This window comes from Malaclemys terrapin, chromosome 3 (assembly GCF_027887155.1).
Source record: "Malaclemys terrapin pileata isolate rMalTer1 chromosome 3, rMalTer1.hap1, whole genome shotgun sequence".
Taxonomy (NCBI): Eukaryota; Metazoa; Chordata; order Testudines; family Emydidae; genus Malaclemys; species Malaclemys terrapin.
Window position 1 is genome coordinate 40345277 of NC_071507.1, and position 22278 is coordinate 40367554.

The 22278-nt window shown below is 39.5% G+C and overlaps 1 protein-coding gene across 1 annotated transcript in view; it reads right to left on the minus strand.

The window, feature by feature from the left end:
- The window catches only part of PKDCC (protein kinase domain containing, cytoplasmic), a 45097-nt gene that overhangs the window by 16450 nt on the left and 6369 nt on the right, over positions 1-22278 (minus strand). The window contains exons 2-5 of the mRNA XM_054023551.1: positions 10933-11055; positions 7565-7836; positions 2794-2873; positions 1332-1439 (exon numbers count right to left, since the gene is read on the minus strand). Of these exons, the coding sequence (XP_053879526.1) occupies positions 1332-1439; positions 2794-2873; positions 7565-7836; positions 10933-11055 (583 nt within the window). The remainder of the gene's footprint in view (positions 1-1331; positions 1440-2793; positions 2874-7564; positions 7837-10932; positions 11056-22278) is intronic.

Consider the following 22278-nt stretch of genomic DNA (forward strand, 5'->3'; position numbering starts at 1 on the left):
CATTGCTGTCTTGGGTTTTCTCCTGGCAATTCTTTATAAGCAGGACAGCCTTTAAAATTCAAAAGCTCATATTGTCCTGACATGGCAGCTAAATCTGGAATCAGCCAGCATCACAGAAAAACCTCAACCTTCCTGGCACTTCCTCAACAAAGGATTTGTTTGTACTGTTGATTGTACTGCTGAGAATGATTTGACTGTGTTGACAGGTATCACTCAGCAAAGACTGTGATGAAAATCTGAACATTAGAAAGTTAAATGAACACCTGTAACAATTTTCTTGCCAATTTTACAACAAAATAAATATTGAATTATTTGTGATTAGTGGGCCAAATTCATCCCTGGGGTCAGAGTCCACTAAAGTCAGCAGAGTTACACCAGGAATACATTTGACTCATGGGTCTGTCACAAGGGAAATGCTTTACTGAACTTTTCAAATTCTTTACCCTAAATCCATCTTCATTTATCACCCATCTCTTTCTCTCTGCTATGCATGTGCAGCAAAACCATCATATTTTCCTATCACCCTCCCAGCAGCTCAAAGTCTGACATGGATATTGCACCTACAAAAAGATAAATTCTGCCCAGCATCTTTTTTTGGTGGTGTGGCTAAACAAGAACATTTACCTATTACCTTCTTTCAAATGTTACAATCTGTAATGTGTTCTTCGAGGTAGAATATGTATCCCTCTCTACAGCGTATGTTTGAAAAGCACTGTATACATTTATGGTGCTATACAAGAGATTTTTGTTAAGATGTAAAAGAAAAACCTTAGCATGTAAGCTTTATGCAATTTCTTTGTCAATTTATGCAGTTTTGTTACCGTATCGCTGCTGCAAGCTGCAGGGATTTTCCCCTGCAGAGCAGATAGGAGGCTTAATGCTTCTAATCTGCAGCAGTTGCAATATCTGCAAGGAAATCCCATGAATTTTAGGATATCCATGCAGAGCTAGGATATTAGCATGGAGATAAATTGGTTCCCTCTTCATGGGCTCCCTGCTTTGGCCTGCCCCAAACTCCCACCTCAGGGAGGTTCCAAAATGCAGATTGGGAGATAAGTCTTTGGGCATGATGAACCTTTCAGCATGAATTTATAATGCAGATTTCCGATAGGTTTGACATGGTTGATGGCTGCTCTCCATGGCATCAACAACCCGCCTTAGTACCTGCCGTGGTACCCATGGAACTCTGACTACCTGGAAGCCCTGCTGTGGACTTCAATTTCCATGACTTCAGGGGCCTTTTTGGTCTCTTCTCCTTATTTCTGCTCCCCTCCACACCTCACAGTCTAGATCGAGCCAATAGCTTTACATTTGTCAAAGGAATACTTTACCAGCTTTCGGCATCCATGTAGCGTTCTGTAGGTATGTGCCACTCTTGTATAAATGCAAAACTTTTTCTAGCTGAGCCACTGTTTCATCTATTCCCCAGTGGAGTTCTCCTTTAATAGTACAGAAAAACAGTGATTTAGACAAAGAACTTGGAATTAATAGGGATTATACCTGAGTACGGTCCAAAGGATCAAGATTCAGTTGTGCCAAACTGTGTGATGTTTTTGTGATGTGGACTTAAAGTCCATGAGGCATTACAAAGTGACTGCCAAATTGATTTTCATATATGCGATGAGTCAAGCCCTAACCCTGTGTCTCCAAAGCTGAGCAGCTAGTGTACTGAGACAGCCAGCTTCCTGTCTGAATATGATAGGATGGGTTACCCACAAGAGATGAAAACTCCTTTCCAGTGAATTCCCTTTGAAATTATTTATAGACTGGCACATTATACCTCCCCATAAAATGTACTGAAGACCAGGCAGGAAAAAAAAACCTCTGGCGTGAAATCAAAAGTACAGTTAAGACATACTCAAGCTACTCTTGTCTGAATGTCATTTTATGATAAAGATAATTTTATGGTCTACTCTGGAGTCTAAAGCATAAAATAATCTCTAATGTCATCTGGGAGATGTATGCAATAAATTGTCTCCGTGGTTCTAATTCCTCTCGGTAGAGATGGCCCATTCAAGGTCCTCCACACCAATGAATCCCTTAACATGGGACTAACATTTTGCAGAGGGCTGTGCATGAGCCCTTTGGTCAGGATGAATTTCACTCTGTGGGCTGCCAGGGTTCCTCCTGAGATCTGCATGCAGAGGAGACCAAATTCTGAGTCAAATACTGCTCTGGTCAAACTGCCATTGACTTGCAATGGGAACTGCACCTATGTAAGGGTGGAATTCATCCCTGTGCTGGGGCCCAGGACAAGACACATACTACTTAAATACTACTTAAGACCTCAAAATAGAGAGTTAAATGGTATATAGGCCTCATCTTAGCTCCTCTGATCAGGAGATAATTTAATTCTAAGGACACATCTACACTCCATCTGGAGGTGTAATTCCCAGATCAGGTAGACTTGCATGTGCTAGCTCTGCCCAAACGAGCACCTAAAAATAGCAGTGTAGCCAAAGTGGCATGAGCAGCGACTCAGGCTAGCCACCCAAGTACAATCCCCTCAGAGATACTAGGTAGATGCTCCGGTGGCTAGCCCATCCACCATAGCTACACTGCAATTTTCAGCATGCTCACTCGATCAAAGCTAGCATGGGTACATCTCCCCAGGCTGGAACTTACACCTCCAGCTGCAGTGTAGACATGCCCTAAGTGAAAGCAGAATCTGGCCTTAAAGCAATACATGTAAATGTAACACCCTTCCCCCCCATCTACCCCCAAACACTCAAGTTTACAGTGATATGAAAAAGGGAGACATTTGGCAGTATCACATATTTACAGTGGGATTACCTGTCGCATTGACTATCATATCCAATAATGGTCTTAAGGAGGATGGAGCACTGTGTGGCAGAAGATATGTAAAAAAAAACCTGCAATGGAAAAGTAACCCATAGTTTAAAATAAAGTTGGCAAGGGTCTAGTAACCACTGAACAACATAAACTATTAGAATTTTATTCCTTAAGTCCCTGACCTATTCAGGAAATATAATCATATTCTATAATCAAATAAATATATAGCGGAGGCTAGTCACACAGCTGTCTGGCATACCTAGACTAAGCTGCTATACACAAGGCTGCCTTGTAACTACCTGTAAATGTTCCATTAACATAGAAATTTGCTGTGAAGCCCTATGGATTGGGACTATTTGCAAAGCTGTCTGTACTTGGACAAACTTTATTAAAAGGACACTGTCAAACTCTGAAGTCTTGTTTTTTTCCCTCAAAACCTTAAAAATACAGGTCAGATTTATGCTTATTTCATTTCACCAATTATTTCCTTTTCAGTTCTGCATTATTTTTAGGCTTTAAGATGAATGTTGGCGGGGGGAGGGGGAAATCATTTTACGCCACCAAAATTCAGGACCTCTTCAATATTCCCATGGTGGGGTCATCATTAACATGCATTCGTGATGTTCCTGAATGGACTCCATGTTTGAATACACATTCTCTACTAAAACAAAACAAAACAAAAAACCTGTTAGGGATTCAGGTAGTTTGCGTTGCTTTTCCTAGGGAGGAAACGGCTGTAAAATGAAGGAAACAAAAAGTAAAGCAGATTCTACAATTTCCAGCCTAATTTCTCACAAGCTTGAAACAAGCATCTGGTTGTGAAGGCTCTTGCCCTGTGCTCAGTGCCTGATGATACTGAAATGCGAACATGTAACTGGTAATGCAAGTTAAATGGGGATGGCTTCACAAGAACACAGCTAGGATTTGGAAAAGCGGGCACAGCAATCTTTTTTTTTTTTTTTGTAATTAAAGGTATGCTGATTTCACTTCTCTATTATTATTTAAAGGTAGACGTAATTTCACAGTGCCCCTTTACATTTCTGTTGCTAAGCCAGTATTACTAAACTCTACAAACCCTGTTGCAGAGGGAACATTAGATAAAGATGGACAGTTTAGGAGCTGGTAATATAAACAAAAGTATCAGACATAAATATTAGGTAATGAGCAGAATGGTAACACAAATAGGAAATTTTACTGAGAGAGTTGCCTTGTCCATCCTATAAAGTACAGCTTCCCCACACGGCCAGATAAACTGTAGTGAATCATATTCATTGGAGAGAATAAAGCAGGTTTCACATAAGCATAATTTTAAAAAAAATCAAGTTATTGGTTGGAAAATGTCAGCTACAGGAGCCAGTATTGTGGCCTATTCAGCTGACATACTTCCACTTTATACAATTAATATTTCCTGCAGATGTTAACATTTTTTTAAACAAGAGTAAAATTCATCCCTTCTAAAAAGGATACTTACAAAATCCCCAAATAAGATTATTATAAAAGATGTCTTAGAGTTTTATATAAAAAGCACCACTCTAAATACATATAGTGTTTTAAAGGTAAGCAAATCATTAGCAATGAAGAATTCATCTGGTAAATTTTCTGTACCTGGAAAATCCATAAGTGGATTGCGACTGATCACCAGCAGCTCTTTGAAAGTATTCGAAGGTCACAGTTTGCTTTTCAGACTGGGTTGGATTGTTACAATTGGACAGAAAAGTCACATAGTATTGTTTCTGATCCTCAATTGAATGAGCGTGCGAACATTTTGATATGAACACTCACACATGTCTATCGGTACTCATACATGCGACTTTGAAGTGCATCGACATCAGTGCCAGTGAAACTCAAACTGGCACTGATGCATCTGATGAAGTAAGTTTTAGCCCACGAAAGCTTATACCCAAATACATTTGTTGGTCTCTAAGGTGCCACAAGGACTCCTTGTTGTTTTTTCAAACAGGAACATTCATGCAGAAGCACCTTGGGGCGGCAGGGGAGGGAAGCGGGGAGGATGCAGAGTCACATGCCGCCCCCCACCCCAATTTCTGCCAGGGTTTATATGCCCTGCCCTGAGTCCCACTGTATAGCACCAGAAGAACCTTCAAATTGTGCCCTCCCCCCCACTACCAATAATTATGCGATGTCTCTGCATTCATGATTTGTAGATTATAAGGCCAGAAGGGACCACTGTGGGCTTCTAGTAGTCTGACCTCCTGCATTACACAGGCCACAGAACTTCTTTAAATATAATTCCTTTTTGAACGAGACCATCTCATCTACAAAAAGATCCCATATTGTTTTTAAAATGTTCAGTAAATGAAGAATTCACCAAACCTATTGGTAAATTGTTCCAATGGTTCATTACCCTCATTGTTAAAAATGTGCATCTTGAGGGTACACAAAAGGATGCATGTGTGACTGAAGGAAATCGTTTAAACATCCAAGCCAATACTTGCACAACAATTTTTTTGTAATATTTGCTCAGCTCTAATAATCCACCTTGAGAAGGAACCAGGGGACTGGCCCAGTGATGTTTCTCATGAGTGGCTTTAATAAATTCAGACACTACTGAAGATTTATACCATTGGTTAATGTGCTGTAGGTTGGGACTACCAAGTAGCCCCAGATATGGACAAGAAACCCTTTTTCCAAGCTTCAAAAAGTAGTACTGCCAGTCACCTGCCATCACAATGTCCCTATACATGGGGATCTGGGAACTGGAAAACCTAGTTGTCTATACCAAGTAGATTGTAGTTTTGTCCTTGCTGAGTGAGCATATAGAGATTGTTGCAGATGCATTCATACGGGCGGCTGCAACCTACCATGGTGTAGGTCTGCTGTCATACAGAGACCTATTATGTGAGCATAATAATAAGCAATAGTGGGTGCTAAAAGCACTAGGATTTTCAAAGTGTAAAAACAGATCTTTAGAAACTGATGAGCTGATGGAATAGTTCAGGGATTCTCAAACTTCATTGCACCGCGATCCACTTCTGACAACAAAAATTGTTACATAACCCGAGGAGGGAGGGACCAAAGCCTGAGCCTACCCGAGCCCTGCCGCCCTGGGCAGGGGGCCAAAGCCAAAGCCCCCAGCAAGCAAATGCCAGCCCTTGGCGACCCCATTAAAACGGGGTCGTGACCCACTTTGGGGTCCCGACCCACAGTTTGAGAACTGCTGGAATTGTTCAATAGCACTCTCACAAATCTTAACCACGGTGATAGAAAAAGACAGCTTTCTTCAGTGAGCATATGATAGTGTATGGCTAAAATCACACTTAAATATTAAATGTTTTTTTCTGGCCAGACCAGCAAAATGGCCCTAATCAAAAACTAATTCACTAAGAAGTATCTTTAACCCAAGCAAATGGAAAATTTTGCAGAACACACTAAAAATTGCACTGCGCAAATGCACATGACAGTCATGTAGTGGAATACATTTCAATGTGGTCAGATAATGTTACACATATGCTGGTAAGTGCATTGGGACAAAAGCAGAAGACTCTCCCTAGAGAAGACTCTTCTAGTTGTGGCCTGGCAGGGAATGAGTGGTGTGATACTTGAAAGAGAAGCCTAAGAAAGGAGCACACCATTATGGCATTGCCTTGAGACCCTCTACCGTCCTCTCTGTCTCTCCAGTGGACTTGAACATCAAGCCACAGCACAATTAGAAGCAGTGCTTTAAGGATCAATTCTTCATCCTGTGAAAGCCAATAGTAAAGTTTCCATGGGATCAGAGTTTGGCCCAAAGAGTGAGTTGAGTGATCAGAGTTAGTGAAGAGCCAAGACCACAAACATAAATCCCTCATGTAAAACTCCTCAGTTGTAAATCTGAAGAGACCTTAAGAAACAAAATTCTAAGAAACACATTTCAGCTAGACACTTTCTTCAGTGTTCTGACTGGCCGACATAATAACCCAATTACCTATCTGTCATGTGCATGGCACGACCATAAATTATGGATGCAGACCTCAATGGGGAGGCACAGGAGGATGGATGGGCGTAGTGCAAGAAGCAGGCAAATCACTGCCTATTCAAAGAACCGCAATTGGTTTGTTGGTGTGAGGAAGCCTGGGGTAAATTGTAAGGCGAGAACTACAAAGCAGTGATGGCTTTTAAAAAAACGTTAAGATTCATTATAACCCCTGGGAGATTACTCTCCAGATTATCAGCGGTCTACGTTAAAGAAGTACAATGACATTACAGGTTTTTGACTTTCAAACAACTGATCCAGCGAGTTTTATAATCAGCAGAAAAGAGGCCTGGTCTAATGAGAGAGATGTATGGGTTAGTGGTCAGAGCACAGAACTAGAAGACAGAACTGTCTGAATTCTAATCCTAGCTCTGAAGTCACTTCATTTCTCAGCCTCAGTTGACTCATACTTAAAAGGGGATGATAACACTTATTAATCGACATCATAGATGTGTTGTGTGATTCATTTCATTAATAATGTAGCAATTGTGCCCAAACACCATATTACCCCAGTTTTTCACTGCTATAAATCTTTACTGTGTAACGGACTTCAATCGAGTTATACCAACATAGACTTTAGTGGTGAATCAGACCCAATGTTTGCAAAGTACTTCCAAGATATTAATGTTATGTATTATTATTAATGAAATATTTACAACACAAATTATTTATTGTTTTAGTTATTAGTCTATAAGGGCCCAATCCAACATTTCCATTGATCTCAATGGCTATAAATGACTATACAGAATTCTTGTCAAATTTTATTCACTTTATCTACTTAGATAACTGGTCATCTACCTGTATGCATTGTAAAGATTCCTCTTTTCATTCATATTTCGACATCGGCCCTCCACAGAGCAGGGAAGAGTGAAATTTCTTGCTGGAAACTCTATAAAACAGTCACGGTTACTGGTACAAGAGCTTTCTTCTATGCTAGCATCATCCAAATCTGTCACTTTCAGCTCTCCATCTACAATCACAAACTGTCGAGGGCGAAAATCCAACAGCGTCACGGAGCCAAGCGGAGAGTGAGCCAAATAATGCAAAAGCCGAACTAAGCTGAGACATATCTGAAATATAAAAAGCACAGATACCCTGTGTTACTTGTCTAGTATGGAGCATGTAAAAAAAATGCATCTGCTTTAAATTAAGTCACACACATAATAATGACCAAAGATTGGCATTAAATTGATCATAAAAATCAAAGTTAGTACATTTCAAGGTATTCTTCATAAAATTTAACATTATTCTTTCAATGTAAATTATAATAATCTTTAGAAGCTTGAAACTAAAACGTGCTTCTTTACCAATTTTTCCCCTATGCAATTTTATTATTGTAGAGTTGCTCATGAGTTCTGAGCTGCTGAGGCTTTCTTGTTTTGTTTTTATTATTTTAATAGAAATAAAAGCATTTTTCTAAATAAAACATCACACATAGGCCCTGATCCTGCAATCTAATGCTCTTATCTTCTAAAAGCTAACACGTACTTAACTTTTCACACTGAGAGTAGTTTGACTTCACTGGAACTATTCACAGTGCATAAAGCTAAGTCTTTGTAGGACTCTTATGTCCACACAGAATCCCATTCAAGTTAATGGAGCTCCACACATGTGCATCAGATTGGGGCCATAGAGTGAAGAATTATCTGGGCTTTGCTAATAGATAGAAGAGAATAATATTTGGAACCTTCAAATTTGGACCCAACCCTATAGTGTTTACTACTGTTTGCAGTTCATTTATGTGATGCCTTGACAGTATTTCTTTGCATGTATTGTATAACACACTAAAACAAAAATAATATTAATATGCATGCAGTTAAATGCATGCTCATTCACTGTATTCAATTAACAATATGTCTTATGTAAGCTAGAAAGCTTTTTATTGTTTACATGTACACTTTGTTTTTTGTAGGGTGACCAGACAGCAAGTGTGAAAAATTGGGACGGGGTTGGGGGTAATAGGAATCTATACAAGAAAAAGCCCCAAATATCAGGACTGTCCCTATAAAATAGGGGCATCTGGTCACCCTAGTTTTTTGTTAAAACTGTTGTTAAGACCATATGTATTAAAGTAGTCAAATCACAGTTCAGTCTCAGGACATAAATGATATACTCAGGGAAATACTTAAATGCATACTTCAGAAGAAAATAGAGGTTGAATATGGCTTACGTTATACTTCACTGACTTTACGTCTGTGAGATATTAGGACTATCCAACACTTCTGTAATCATTTCCCCTACCTTACCAGCCTAAAACATTTTTGTTCCACTTAAGCAATATCAAAAGTTTATGTAGCGATACTTGTAGGTATAAATTAATACAAGCATGGTTATGGGATGTCTGCACTGACTGCTCTTTTGTTCCTCTTGAAATTTACAGAAATCTTCTATACAGCGTCCCAGAGGATGCTATATATAAAAAGGCATATCATGTTGCTGAGGAAATGAAAGTAGACCAAATTGAAGCATTTAATATTCAGAATATCAGTGTGATTTTTTCCTTGGGTCAGGAGTACTGTACAGAACCTCATTATAGGAGCTGAGCACTGTGCTAAAATTGTTACCAGAAGCTTGAACCAAATTATAATTAACATCTTTAACTGCTCAAAGGTAAATATAGGGGGGAAAAAATCACTTTTCACAGATTTCTTAAACTATTACGGAAAACTCTGCATAAAAGTACAAAAATTTTGCAAAAAACTAAAGAGGGATTTTTGTTTGCAATCTGAAATCATTCCTCTTTCCTCAAACACTACCAAGACCCTGATCCTGCAAATGGATCCACTGACACAGACCCTTGTGCCTGTACTGAGCCCTGTTGAAGTCCTTTATGTGCCTGCCCTCAGTGTTGATACGGGCTGTGTGTGTATATCCCTTACAACAAGATTAAAATACACATTTTAGGGCTCAGGTCTGCTCCACTGATTTCAACAGGTTTGGGGAGATTTGGTCCTTGTCCTGTAAGCACAAAGGCACTACTTGAGTGTATAAAGTTAAACAACCATGTTAATGTTTTCTTAACTGGGGCAGATACATAAACAATTCTCATGTATTGAGCTGAGAACTTGCATCCTTTTTCCTCTCCTCTACGACAGCTGCACACTAGATAAGGTAATAGTTATGACATTGCCTAAGGCTTCATTACAGCAGTTCCAGGAATATTCTATTTATAATTACATCTCTATGAATCAAACCAACATTGCCAAGGTATTTCTCCTTCATCTCCCTCTAACTGCCCTGTAAGGGATACCCATTCTAAAGAGAATTTCCACCCACATCCTATGCAATATGGTCAAGCCATATTTTGCAAGCCTCTTTTGCAGTTTACATCACAGTGCCATAATTTGCGGTTGCATGGGTGAGGTGTGAGGGAGACAGCAGTACACTTCATTGGCCATTACAAGCTAAAAACTCTGATTGAGTCATCATTAGGATTTTGTTTCTTTTAGAACAATGTAGTGGAATTCAACTTATGGGCCAAATGCAGTTCACAGAGCACTAAATGAAGCCTGTAACAGCCCTAATCTTTAATAGTGAGGTACATCCCACTGAGACTACAGCTCAGCATACCCTATCATGATGAAAGTACCTCTACAGTCTGGGTTCCATTCCATACAAATTAAGTGTGATCTCCATGTTTCTGTTAAATTGCCAATGTGGGCTTCACTGGGCAAACTCTGTTTTAGGATCTGTGTACATTGATAAACCTTGCTTTACCCTTTACTCTCCCCTAGTAAAAGGCAACATAACAGGAAACAGTAGGAAACAATTATAAAATCAGCTTGTGATAATGATCAAGATAGAGATGTCACATCCTTCTATTGTTTGAATTCCAGTTACAGAGCATAATGTTCAAAAATGCCAAGCTCTGAGTTTTTAAACAAGTATGAAACCTTTGAAGATATTATGTGAATAGCACAGAACAGCCTATAATTAGATACCATCAACACACATAATAGCGCAGTGTGTCAACAACTGAAAAATGGGAGTGTTATATCTTACAGACAAACTAAGACTTAACATTCCCAAGCAAAGCAGTTGTTTAATAAATGTGAACAAAGCTGTAAATTATGTAGCCTCTTTTTTTTTTCTCCTCTCACATGCTTGGAGTTGTGTGTTCACATGCTCCTTAAAAGTCCTTTTGATACCCTGGTTGTTGTACTTACTCGAAATCTGTCCTCCCAAGAGGTCTGTAAAAGCTGAATCATCTCCAGTGGTGAGCCTAGCTCAGTGATGGCAGTCAGCGTGTCTGGGATGTCATTGCTATCCTGATAACAGTAGCCATAGAGCTGAAAAAAGTACACAAAGGGAGAGAGATTAGTAGAATACTTCTTGGCATGCTCTTCTTTTCTCCATGGATGTGGGAAACAGTCTCCTGCATCCTCCTGGGACATCTGAATCCTATATGTTTTAGGACGCTGCCCTTAAGGCCCCATGTCGCAGCTTTGTATCCTTCCATCTGAGGAGAGGTCCTGTTGAAGCCCATTATTGAAACTCTTAAGTTGCCCAGTGCAGACTCTGCAGGCCACACATGGGTGGCTGGGTATGCAGTATTTGCCTATCCTTCTGGGTAGGCTTTTATAATCAAGACCCTTATCAAGAAATTTATATGGAAAAATATGTATATGTGTAGATATGGAGACTTACCAGAGGGAATTCATTTTAGTATATGGGCTATCTGGCATAATCATAATAATTCTGTGCTTAAAAATAAGCATTAGAAAAATCTCATTTAAAGATCAAGATTTTTTGCAATACTATTGCTAGTGCACTGAGTGTCTATTTGTATTTAAATGCCACAGAGGGTTCAACTATATCTTTATAATGAACTTTAAAAAGCCATTGCAAATGTCAAGGCATATCCTTTCCAATGCAGAAAATGCTTCTAATAATACTTGTTGAAGTTACATGTGCAATAATGTTAGAGAGGGGTGAATACTGCAAAAATATTTTTAAATGAATGCAGTTCAGCCATGCTCCAGCCCCTTTTGTGTTTGCTTTCCAAAAGTCACTTGAGTGATCAGTTTTTACTTGCACAGACACTTTCACAGTAACAACATTTTAAGCCTGTTCTTGAAGTGACTTATTTCAGATGGGATAGGGACTGTTTTACACAGCCAGGAGACAGGCTTTTAGAAACTCCTTGCCAAAGCCTTGGCAGAGAGGCAGTTAAATGAGCTGAACAAAGATCTGATTACAGACTCTGAGGCAGGGACAATTTTACACTCTACCCCCAGCCAAATAAGTCTTATGGTAGAAGAGCTGTCATGATGTAAAAGGTTAAAAATCCCCTGATCCTACTCATCTCCTCCCCACCCTAAGAGGCTCAAAAACACCATGGCTTCTTCAAACCCATTCATCTCCTGATTATGGACATCATCCAAAGCTCACTGAAGTCAATGGGAGTCTTTGTATTGACATCAGTGTGCTTTGAATCAGATCCTATAAGAACTATGCTCAGCCATTCTGGGTTCAGAAACAATACCTTGTGTGTTATGTGATCGATCACGACTAAGCAACATTTGAATAGCCAGAGCAATTAAATGTTCTCAATCAACTAACAATGGAAAAAACAATGCAAACAAATTCACTCACTACTCTGACTAGCAAGCGAATTTGTGCAATATGCTCACAAACATTTAACAAGCAGAAAAAGAGGTTAAATTCAGTAAGCAAATTATTTGTGATGAATCATTCCCTTAGCTCTATCATTGTCCATGTTTAAAGGAAGGAAAATATTCCAAAAATGTAAGTGAAGTAAACAATTACTCCTTTCAGTGAAAGAATAGCATTGTACTTCAAAACAACTGGTAAAACATGTACATCGAACAAAATGGAAGCTAGAATAGTTTATTTTAAAAACATACAACAGATACTTTGGCATGAGAGATGTACTTGTGGCAGGTATTTCTGCACTAGAGACACATGGGATTTAAATAAGGATACACCATAGTTTTAATAATACACATTAACCTAGGACTTCTTGGACTAGAACAGGGATTGTCCCTTAATATCTGTGACACAATTTTTTATGGAAGCTTGTTTCTGATATAGGTATAGTAGTAAAAACTTAGCATGACACAAACTATCTTAGAAGAACACATCAGCACAATTATTACCATTACAAACCAAAAAGAACACATATAAAGAGAATTAAAATATGTTATAGAATATGCATCTTTGCTAGAATGCTACTGGACTTGCCTGTGAATTTTTTATATATATTTAAATATGCCTGATACTGCAGTCCTCACAAAGTTTAGCCTTCGTATGGATGGGGACTAACAGTGTAAGATTGGGCCCATTATATTTAATGTGTTAATTTCTGGTGTCAGAGCCTAATAAGAAGGTCTATATCCTTCTAAAGTCTAGTTCTATAGAATCACAGAGGGGATTTATAAAATTGTATTGTCCAGTGGAAAAAACTAATAAAACAGAAGTGAGATTTAGAAGACAAATGTAATGAAAAATGTCAATTCTACAATAAATGTCAATTTAGAGCAATAATGAATGACAAGGACATCGGTCTTCATTAGCCATTCAAGCCCTCTGAAAGAGTGCAATAAAAACAAACTAATTTTAATTAAGACAAAGTTTCTTTATAGCATATGTATATGCATGTTAAAAGATTCTGAATTTATTTTAATTAAAATCCAATTTTCCTTCCACAAGAAACTCTCTCTTCAAATCGCAATGGGAAATTTTCTTCCATAAGTCCATTCAACTTAATTAAGTCCATAGTTAAATACGTTAAAAAATATTTGATATTTTTCTTCATCACACATAATTCTAACTAAAGAAATAGATTATCTGGCTTAAGCTCTTCTTTATCACTATTATTTATGTAAAACATTTCTAGCTATGGAATTGCTGTTTTGTTATATAGAATCATTGGAGCATGGCAATCATAGATGGAAAGGAGATATTGAGCTACATTTCAATATATTTTAAATGAAGGCCTGAGGTCTAATGCAAAAATGCAAATGCAATACATGGCCACATTTGTGAGTACAATTGTGGTGACTGAAAAATTAAAAAGTAGCTACATCCTGATGCAAACAAATAATTAGGTATCCAAAATGGCCATTTATATGTGCATGACCACACAGAATACAGATGTACGTGTATTTTCCTTTAAAAGTTTAGCTCATTAGATCATCTAGCCCTTCTTCCTGTCAATGCCAGGTTGTTTCCCAAAGTATACTTTCTTGGTTTTTGTCCGATCTAGTTTGTAAAGGTCCCAAAGAGGACAATGTCATTTTCACTACCAATAATAAAGTAATTAATTTGTATACATACATATTTGGATCAACTACCTGCACTTGGAAAAATAACCACACAGACAATTTGAATGAAACTGGTGACAAAAGATTATCCAAATGGTAAAGATATAAAAGTAGAGCAAGCAGAGTGAATCAGGAACTTCAGCAAATGAAATTCTCTTTGTAGGGATAGAAAAAATGCTATCATCTAGTTACATATTAGATTTTCCAAATATATTATTTTTCCAAATATATTATTTTTTCATACCCCAGTATGGCATGGTTTCAGTTAAATGTATGGAAAGTAATATTATCCAATGAATATTGTCTGATATGTCAAGCCATTACATTGAAATACTACAAATACATAATTTTGTATAGAATCTATAAACAGTTACTTGTGGCACCTTAGAGACTAACAGATTTATTAGAGCATAAGCTTTCGTGGACTACTGTAGTCCACGAAAGCTTATGCTCTACTAAATCTGTTAGTCTCTAAGGTGCCACAAGTACTCCTGTTCTTTTTGCGGATACAGACTAACACGGCTGCTACTCTGAAACCTATAAACAGTTACTATCTTAGGATGCTTTTCTTTTTCCTTAGGAAAATATAAGCTGGATATGAAATTTTGAACTGTTGTCACATTGTGCACAATAATCCCTGTAGAGCAGGTGTGTTTACTGAGTTCTTCACTAACTATTTAGATTTTCTCAATCAAAGACTGTATTCCTTATGCACCTAAAAGCTCCCACTGACTTCAGCAGGAGTTTTAGATGCCTAAAGAATACAGGGTCAGCCCCTGAGAAAGTTATATTCTTTTGTAAGATTTCATGTCTGTACTGCCAGTCAGTTCACATCCCTTTAGAATTGCCTTGTATTACAAATTATAGAGACAGAGGTGCCCCTTTCAGACAAGAAAGGGGGTGGTGGGGAGCAGAGGTCAGACTGCGCACAAAAGCTGACAAGCTTACTGAATAAAAACACAAAATAAAGGAGCTTATTAAGCTGTCATCAGTGGGTAAGTATATGCAAACAACAGGCCCTCACGCATTAGTGTAGTCACCAAAGCTGGATTTAAAAAAAAAAAAAAAAAAAGTCAAGAGAAAGCCTTAGCAAAAGTGTTACTTTTCATTTATACAATTTGCTCAGACAGGAATGGTACAATTGAAAATCTTACAAAATAAAGCCAGATTATGTTCTATCACTGGTGTAAACCTAAAGCAAGATTGCCAGCCTGAAATATCAAAAGATCAGAAGTTTGGCCCCCAAGAAGAGAATACTGGCCCCAAAATCATGAGATGTTAAAAAAAAAAATGATAAAATGGATTTGCATTCTAGTTTTTGAGCCCTGAGTATCCCCTCCTTTAGCTTTCCTCTGTAACCAGGGGGGCTATAAATTTACTTGTTTTTTGTAATAAAAGCTGAGATTGTTCATATAATCACATGACTCCCAGAGCTCAAGCTTTCTGGGAAAAAAGGAATAATCACCTTTGATGAAATTGTGAGAGTTGGTAACTGCTAAAGTAACAGCATTAGTTCTGATTCTCTTCTCATTCAGACCTCAGTGATTTCACTGGAGTTACTGCAGATTTATTCTATTGTAAGAGCAGAGTTTGGCCATGAACTGACAAAAATTTTCTTGTTCATGTGCATACTGGAGCACAGGAGCTTGTGGGCACAGTGAGATGGAAATTGTAAGCAAGCAGTGGATAATTTAAATATTAAACTAACTACTCACAACTATCTTTAGGAGGTTTTTTTATTAATAACTTTACCATTATTAATAGTGCTGCACACTAGAAGAGCTAAAGGTTACACAAATGTCATCATAGCTGCCATCCATATTAATAGCTTCAAAAGAAAGCGGAACAAAAATGAAATTCACGTGTATATGTATATATTATACTCACAAAACCTGTAAGGCACATATTTTGGCAGTAAACATAAAAGACTTACAAAAGTTCTTTCTTTTCTCTCTCCTCATTTTCATTACAATTAAACTCCAAAATGAAATAGTTCTATTATAAAAAATTCTTTATAGCACTGTAAATTTACACTGCATTGCACAACCCTTGGGTCCAGCCCAGGAAAACACTTATTCATGCAAGCTCTTGCCAAGATCTCAATTAAAGTCAATGAGACTACTAATCGAACCATGATTTCAATGGGAATGGACAGGTATAACTGAGGGCAGAATTTGAAGCCATACCTTAAATAATAGGGATGAATATCTACCCTGACTTCCACCTGTGATGACTGCCATCCCCTTTGGTGGGGTTGTGCGGAAGTTTGACTCTAAATTATGCAACTATTTAAATGATTAATCTCTGTATGTTTTCTGTTCTGAAGCAGCAAGCAAGACAATGCTGTTGAAATGTTCATGAGACCCGTCCATATTAAAACTGATCCCTTCAGTATAATTCTACTGAGTTAAGTGTCTCAGTCTTCTTCACTGCTGGGCTTACTTCCCTCAAGAGAGCTTTGTTTAACTCAGAGTTGGTCTGCAGTTGCAAAGTCCCAGAATAAGCAGCTCTTCCGATCATAGATCATTCTGAGTTTAGCCAGAAACAATATAAAGCCTTCAAGGCCTAGGTCCACAAATACTCCACTGGCAGTTCTTTTTGCCTAGCTAGAGTGGCCAGGCGGAGATTGGAGAAAAGACAACAGTTTGCTCCTTTATTATTATTGATTAGTTGTATTGCCATAGTGTGTAGTAGTGCCAGCCATGGACCAGGACCCCATTGTGCTAGGCACTGTACACAGTCCCTGCCCCCAAAAGCTTACAATCTAAGTAAGTAAGAGACAACAGACAGATACCGATTGACAGATGGAGGCTGTGGTCTCAGCACCCTAACCCCTTATACAGTTTTTTTTTTTGTAGGCAACATGGAAGAGGAGAATTCAAATGATAATTAGGCACTGAGACACTTCACTAGAGGCCTATTTGCATCTTTAGGTACAAAAATGCTTTTAACAATCTGGACCTAAGTGAAAAGGTATTAAAAATATCACTGGTTGGTTCATACATTGTATGTACAACACCTTGTCTCCTCAAATGCTCCTCAAGTGTGCGCCCTACAATAGTCTCTCTCCCCATTGTGGACAAGGCTACCACAGGGGTGGCAGCATACTGGTTTGGCTAATTCCCATGCCCTCCCACAAAGTAGTAATGCAGAAATTACTCTAAAGCCACCCCCTCCCCTCAGCAACAGTGGGTATTATGGGCTAGGTCCTACAGGCATCTTAGAACTACAGCTGTTACAACTACAGTTTGTGTGTGGTGTGCGTGGATGCACCAAAACAATTCTATCAAAATAGCGCTTGTGGGTGGGTTAAACCATTGCAAGGATAGGTGATGCTACAAACCATTTTGTGCAATCGAGTGCCATTGAAGCTAAGGAACTGAATTGTTTGTTTGCAACAGCTGTCAGGAAGTGTTCCTTCTGAACTGGTACAGAAGGATTTTAATAATTGCTAGTGTAGGAGGGCCAAACCCTTTACAGAACCATGACAGGAAGTATGAACGAGACAAGTTTTCCTCAACTTAATGTAGACACACCCACTGATCAAGGGCAGGATGCAGATCTAAAGAGACAACATGGCTACATGGGACCTTGGAAGCCAGGAAATCCTGTGTCTAACCCCAGCTGGGGCAGACTCGATGTGTGGCCTTGGGCTAGTTATGTAACTTCGCTCAGTCTATCTAATAAAAGAAGTAGGACAATAGTACTTACCTACCTTACAAATGAGCCCGATTGGTAAGTAATAAAGCAGGTTTGCCCTTGGAATCCTTATTATACAAAATGTTATATTTTATTGAAACATAGTGTCCTGAGCAGGATACCACCACCTTGAACAGCTTTATACGTGCAGTGTCTCTCTGAAAAGTTCAAGTAGCAAAGGTGATTTTTGCAAAAGGTGAAATGGTGCCATTGGTCTCTGTTCAATGCTGCACAGAGAGGAGACTGCCAGGATCCTAGGCAGGGAAAGCTGATGAGGTTGCAAATCATCAGTTCCCATAAAGGAGCCAGAAATTCAAAACAGAGTCTTTTGGGGTAATTTACATGGCACATAACACAGAGGAACAATCAGAGAAATCATTCGACAAATTAACGGGATTAGTTTTATGAATGATGTATTTGAAAGTGAGTAATGAGGGTGTAGCTCTTTAACTAATTCTATGGTTTATGCCTCATGGAAATCCCTTCCTGCCAACAGTTATGTAAGTTGAATCCCCTCTACAGTCCCATGCAGTTCAATGGGAGAAAATATTATTTGGACACTTCAGAGTTGAGGCATATGGCTTGTCTAATAATGACATGAATAGTTATGGCTGGTCTGCAATTGTATCAGCTCTGTGCTTCCAACAGCACTGGAGTTCTTGTTAACAGATCCTTTCTTCGCTCTTAAAAGTGCAGGATAACATCTGGGCCTGTTGGGAAGCACTCTTGCAATAAAGAAGTACTTTGTGTAATTCATCTTTCCTCGCCAAGCCGCATCTGTCTGCTCCCCCTGGCCTTCTCCATTCCCACCCCGAGCTCCCCAGGGCTGTGGAGGCATACTGGAGCTGCAGCAAGCTGTCTCCATCAACAGGTGGCACTGTTTGCTTTTTTCTTCCTTACCCTACAAAGAGATCCGGTGCTGCCACCCCACATTACACCTAGGGTAACATTTTCAAAAGTGCTTACGTCACTACATCTCCCTGTGGATCTAGTGCTAACTCCCACTTCAGGGTCTTAAATACAAAATATAGGCACCAATGAGAGCCTCAAAACCCCCACTCAGACGCCACCTCAGCCCTAAATTCCCTAAGCACCTCAATTGTGGTTGGTGAGCAGGTGCAAAACCACCTAAGTCTAATACCACCAAGCTGCTTGGTGCCCTAGTTCACGCTCCCCCCGGTGGGATTCTCCAACTAGTCCTCCATCTATTTTGCCTGCAGGGCCAAATCTGGTAGGTATTGTCCGAGCATGCCTTACCCGCACAAAAGACAACCAAATCTAGACTTTTTTGACGTGAGTATGCATGTCCCAGAATACCTGACAGCCCAGTGGGTAGAGCTCTCATGCAGGCTGTGGGAGACCTGTTTTCAAATCCCCACTCTGGCTGATTTGAAGCAGGAACTTAAACCCAGCTTTCCCAGATAAGTGCCTTAACCATGAGGCTATTGGGTATTCTAGGGCGAGAGTGCTCTCAACCTGTCGTGCTGAAGCTGTTCCCCTGTGTATTAAATAAATAAATAAATATTAACTGGGCTCAAGAGAGACTGACTTCATAGCCCGGTGGTTAGGGGACGTGCCTGTGATGTAGGTCCCTGCTCCAATAAATATTTCGTTTGTTATACAAAATAGATCAGCTTCACCAGAAGAGACAGAGAGCCCCCCTCAGCACGCCACATAGCCAAGGCAGCAATAGGGGAGACCTGCTCCAAATCAGGCAGAGTAGGGGTTTGGAAACAGGTCTCCCACAGCCCAGGTGAGCACCCCCTAACCACCTGGCTATAGGCAATAATGTGATGGGTCTCTCTCTCTTTTTGAGAAAGAGCTGAGGTGGCTTAGGAACCTCGTTCCAGGAGAGGATTCACTGCTCTGAATCCTGAGTGGAACTAGACACGGGGCTCAGACCCCCACCCCTCTCCTCGGCATTTCCTACTGGCTAGCATAGACAGTAGCCAGCAAATCAGAAGCCAAGTCTCCCCTTCTCAGGCATCTAACTCCCCCCACCTTTGTATAGGGGAGCCTGAGCTCCTAACTTAGAGCTGTGAATTCCACTAGGCAGCTGGGTGCCTAGAAGTTAGGTGTTGTCATGCCTACGTCCCTTTGTGGACTAATCCTTAGGAGCCAACCAGACACAGAAAGTCATTGGGACTTAGGCTTCTATGTACCTGCATCACTTTGGGGATTTAGGCTCCAAAGTCACTTAGATGCTTTTGAAAATGTTATCCCAAGTACCTACCTACCCTGGGAAAAATTTCTGAGCAGTTTTAAAACTTGTTCAGCTAAACTCATTTTAAAACCATCCAAGTCTTGGTGTGCACTTGGTTTCAGGCAGTTTAAAATGTCTTTAAAATGCTCTAATAAAAACAGGTTAACAGCCGTTAGAAAATTTCCCAGTGTAGATAGGCCCTTGGAGCTATATTGTGCCCTTTATCTATGGATGCAGATCAAGCACATAATAAGATCCCAAGATCTCATTCTAGCAGGTTAATTCTCTCTAATTAAAAAGAACAGGAGTACTTGTGGCACCTTAGAGACTAACAAATTTATTAGAGCATAAGCTTTCGTGGACTACAGCCCACTTCTTCGGATGCAGACTAACACGGCTGCTACTCTGAAATCTCTCTAATTAGGGGCTCTGTTTTGAAGGAAAATGTCTATGCTCCTCTCCCAATCCAAATTTCATAACGACAGTTTCCCCATGTGATCAGCTACCATCTTGCCTGGGCTCTTCGTTGACACTACACTACAGTCTACTCAGAAGGTTGCTCAATTTTTCAATAAAAATAAAGAGCTCTTCAGTTCATCACCGAGTATTCTCCACCGCTACCAGCACAAAAGTGTTTCATGATTTGAGCTCCTGATTCCACTGGACCCCACTTTCTTGAAACAACAAAGGATTTCCTGAGCATCTGACCCTCCCTCCACAACTAGAGTTCAACCCTAGCCAAGTATGCAAGTTTTGTTAATTAAAGATTAGTGTGGACTCCAAATGAAGCAACATGATATAATATGACCTGAAGATTCCATAGATGATTCATGTCAACTCATTTAAGCTAGAAATGCAGTTTAATTAATTTACCACTTGGAAAAATTATTTTCTTCCATATAAAATTACCAGATTATATATTGAGACCTCAACATTTTAATTCTCAAACTAAAAATAAGGGTCCTGCTTTTGACCTCACTAACTGGATTTGTCTATGCTGAGGAAAAGCAGCATGTTAGAAAACATGTTAACTAACACGATGGTAACGTGACTTTACATCCTATTTAAAAGAGGAACTAGTAATGTTTAAAAATGTGTTAGCTGGTTGTAATAGCCCATGCCAGGACCACCTAAAATGTTTTCAAACACCACTGGATTTGTCCGCGCCAAAGGCAAAATCTTTTAATCCCATGTTTTCTAACATGATACATCTTCAGAGTATAATCAAGGCCACTTACACATATGTAAATCCAAAATAATTCCCCTAAAGACAACTGAATTACTCCAGATTTAAAATGGGATAAAATCATAATCTGGATCATGAATTTTTAAAGTGTATTTGCTTTAACACTAATCTGACAAACAAACCAAAAAAGGGGGTTGGTCTTATTCAACAAGCCTCTAGTTTGCTATCAGCTGCTATTCAAGGCTGTTCCTCCCCACCCCACCACCACTGTATCATCACTTATTTTTATTATTTTTTAAATAAAATAAAGATTTGTTTTGGTTGACGTGGAGACTTTTTCAGTAGCACACACTGCATTGCGCTATGAGTGATTATAAAGATACCTAAAAACCTACAAAGACAATCTTGCGGTTTCACAAAACACGTATGTCAGTTTCAAACCTTCACTCCCTTCCATTCGTCTTCAGCAATGTAAGGGGAGAACCCGTCAAAAGATTGTTTATACTCATGAATGGCAGCACCCTTAATTCAGATCTACAGGGCTGTAATTATATTATTACAGTAAATCAAACATTGCCAGGGTCTTTCCAATCGTATTCATTGTCTGAAATTAACAGCAAATGGTGGTTGATTTGCTTTTCTCCCCTAGATACAGACAGACTGGAGGGAGGAATTAGAGCAAACTAACCCGGCTGCCCGGAAAAGCTGGAGTCAGAAATAAATATTTTAACTTTCTAAGAAAAGAAACCACCGCGGAGAGGGAAAGGAAGAGGAGACCCGCCACAGCACTTGATAGAGAGCGAGTGCAAAGCAATTAGTGGGCTGCTAAATCCTGTGTTACAATAAATCAGTGACCCAAATCCCCCTCTTCCCCAATGCCCCTCATTATTAAATCAACTTTAATGAACTAGCCCCTTCTCTCCCTCTCCAAACCAAATACGGTTCCATTTCCATCTGCACCTGCCTATCACAATGGCTGGTGTGCGGCAGGAATGTGTATAGGAAGCGATCTAGAGCAGTGTGTGTGTGTAATTGACAAGTTCCCAGCCTTGCCCTTTGAATCCGCGCCTCTGCCCAGATCCCGAGGCAATGCCCCATCGGACAAACCGAGCCTGACTCAGAGACGGTCAATACAAAC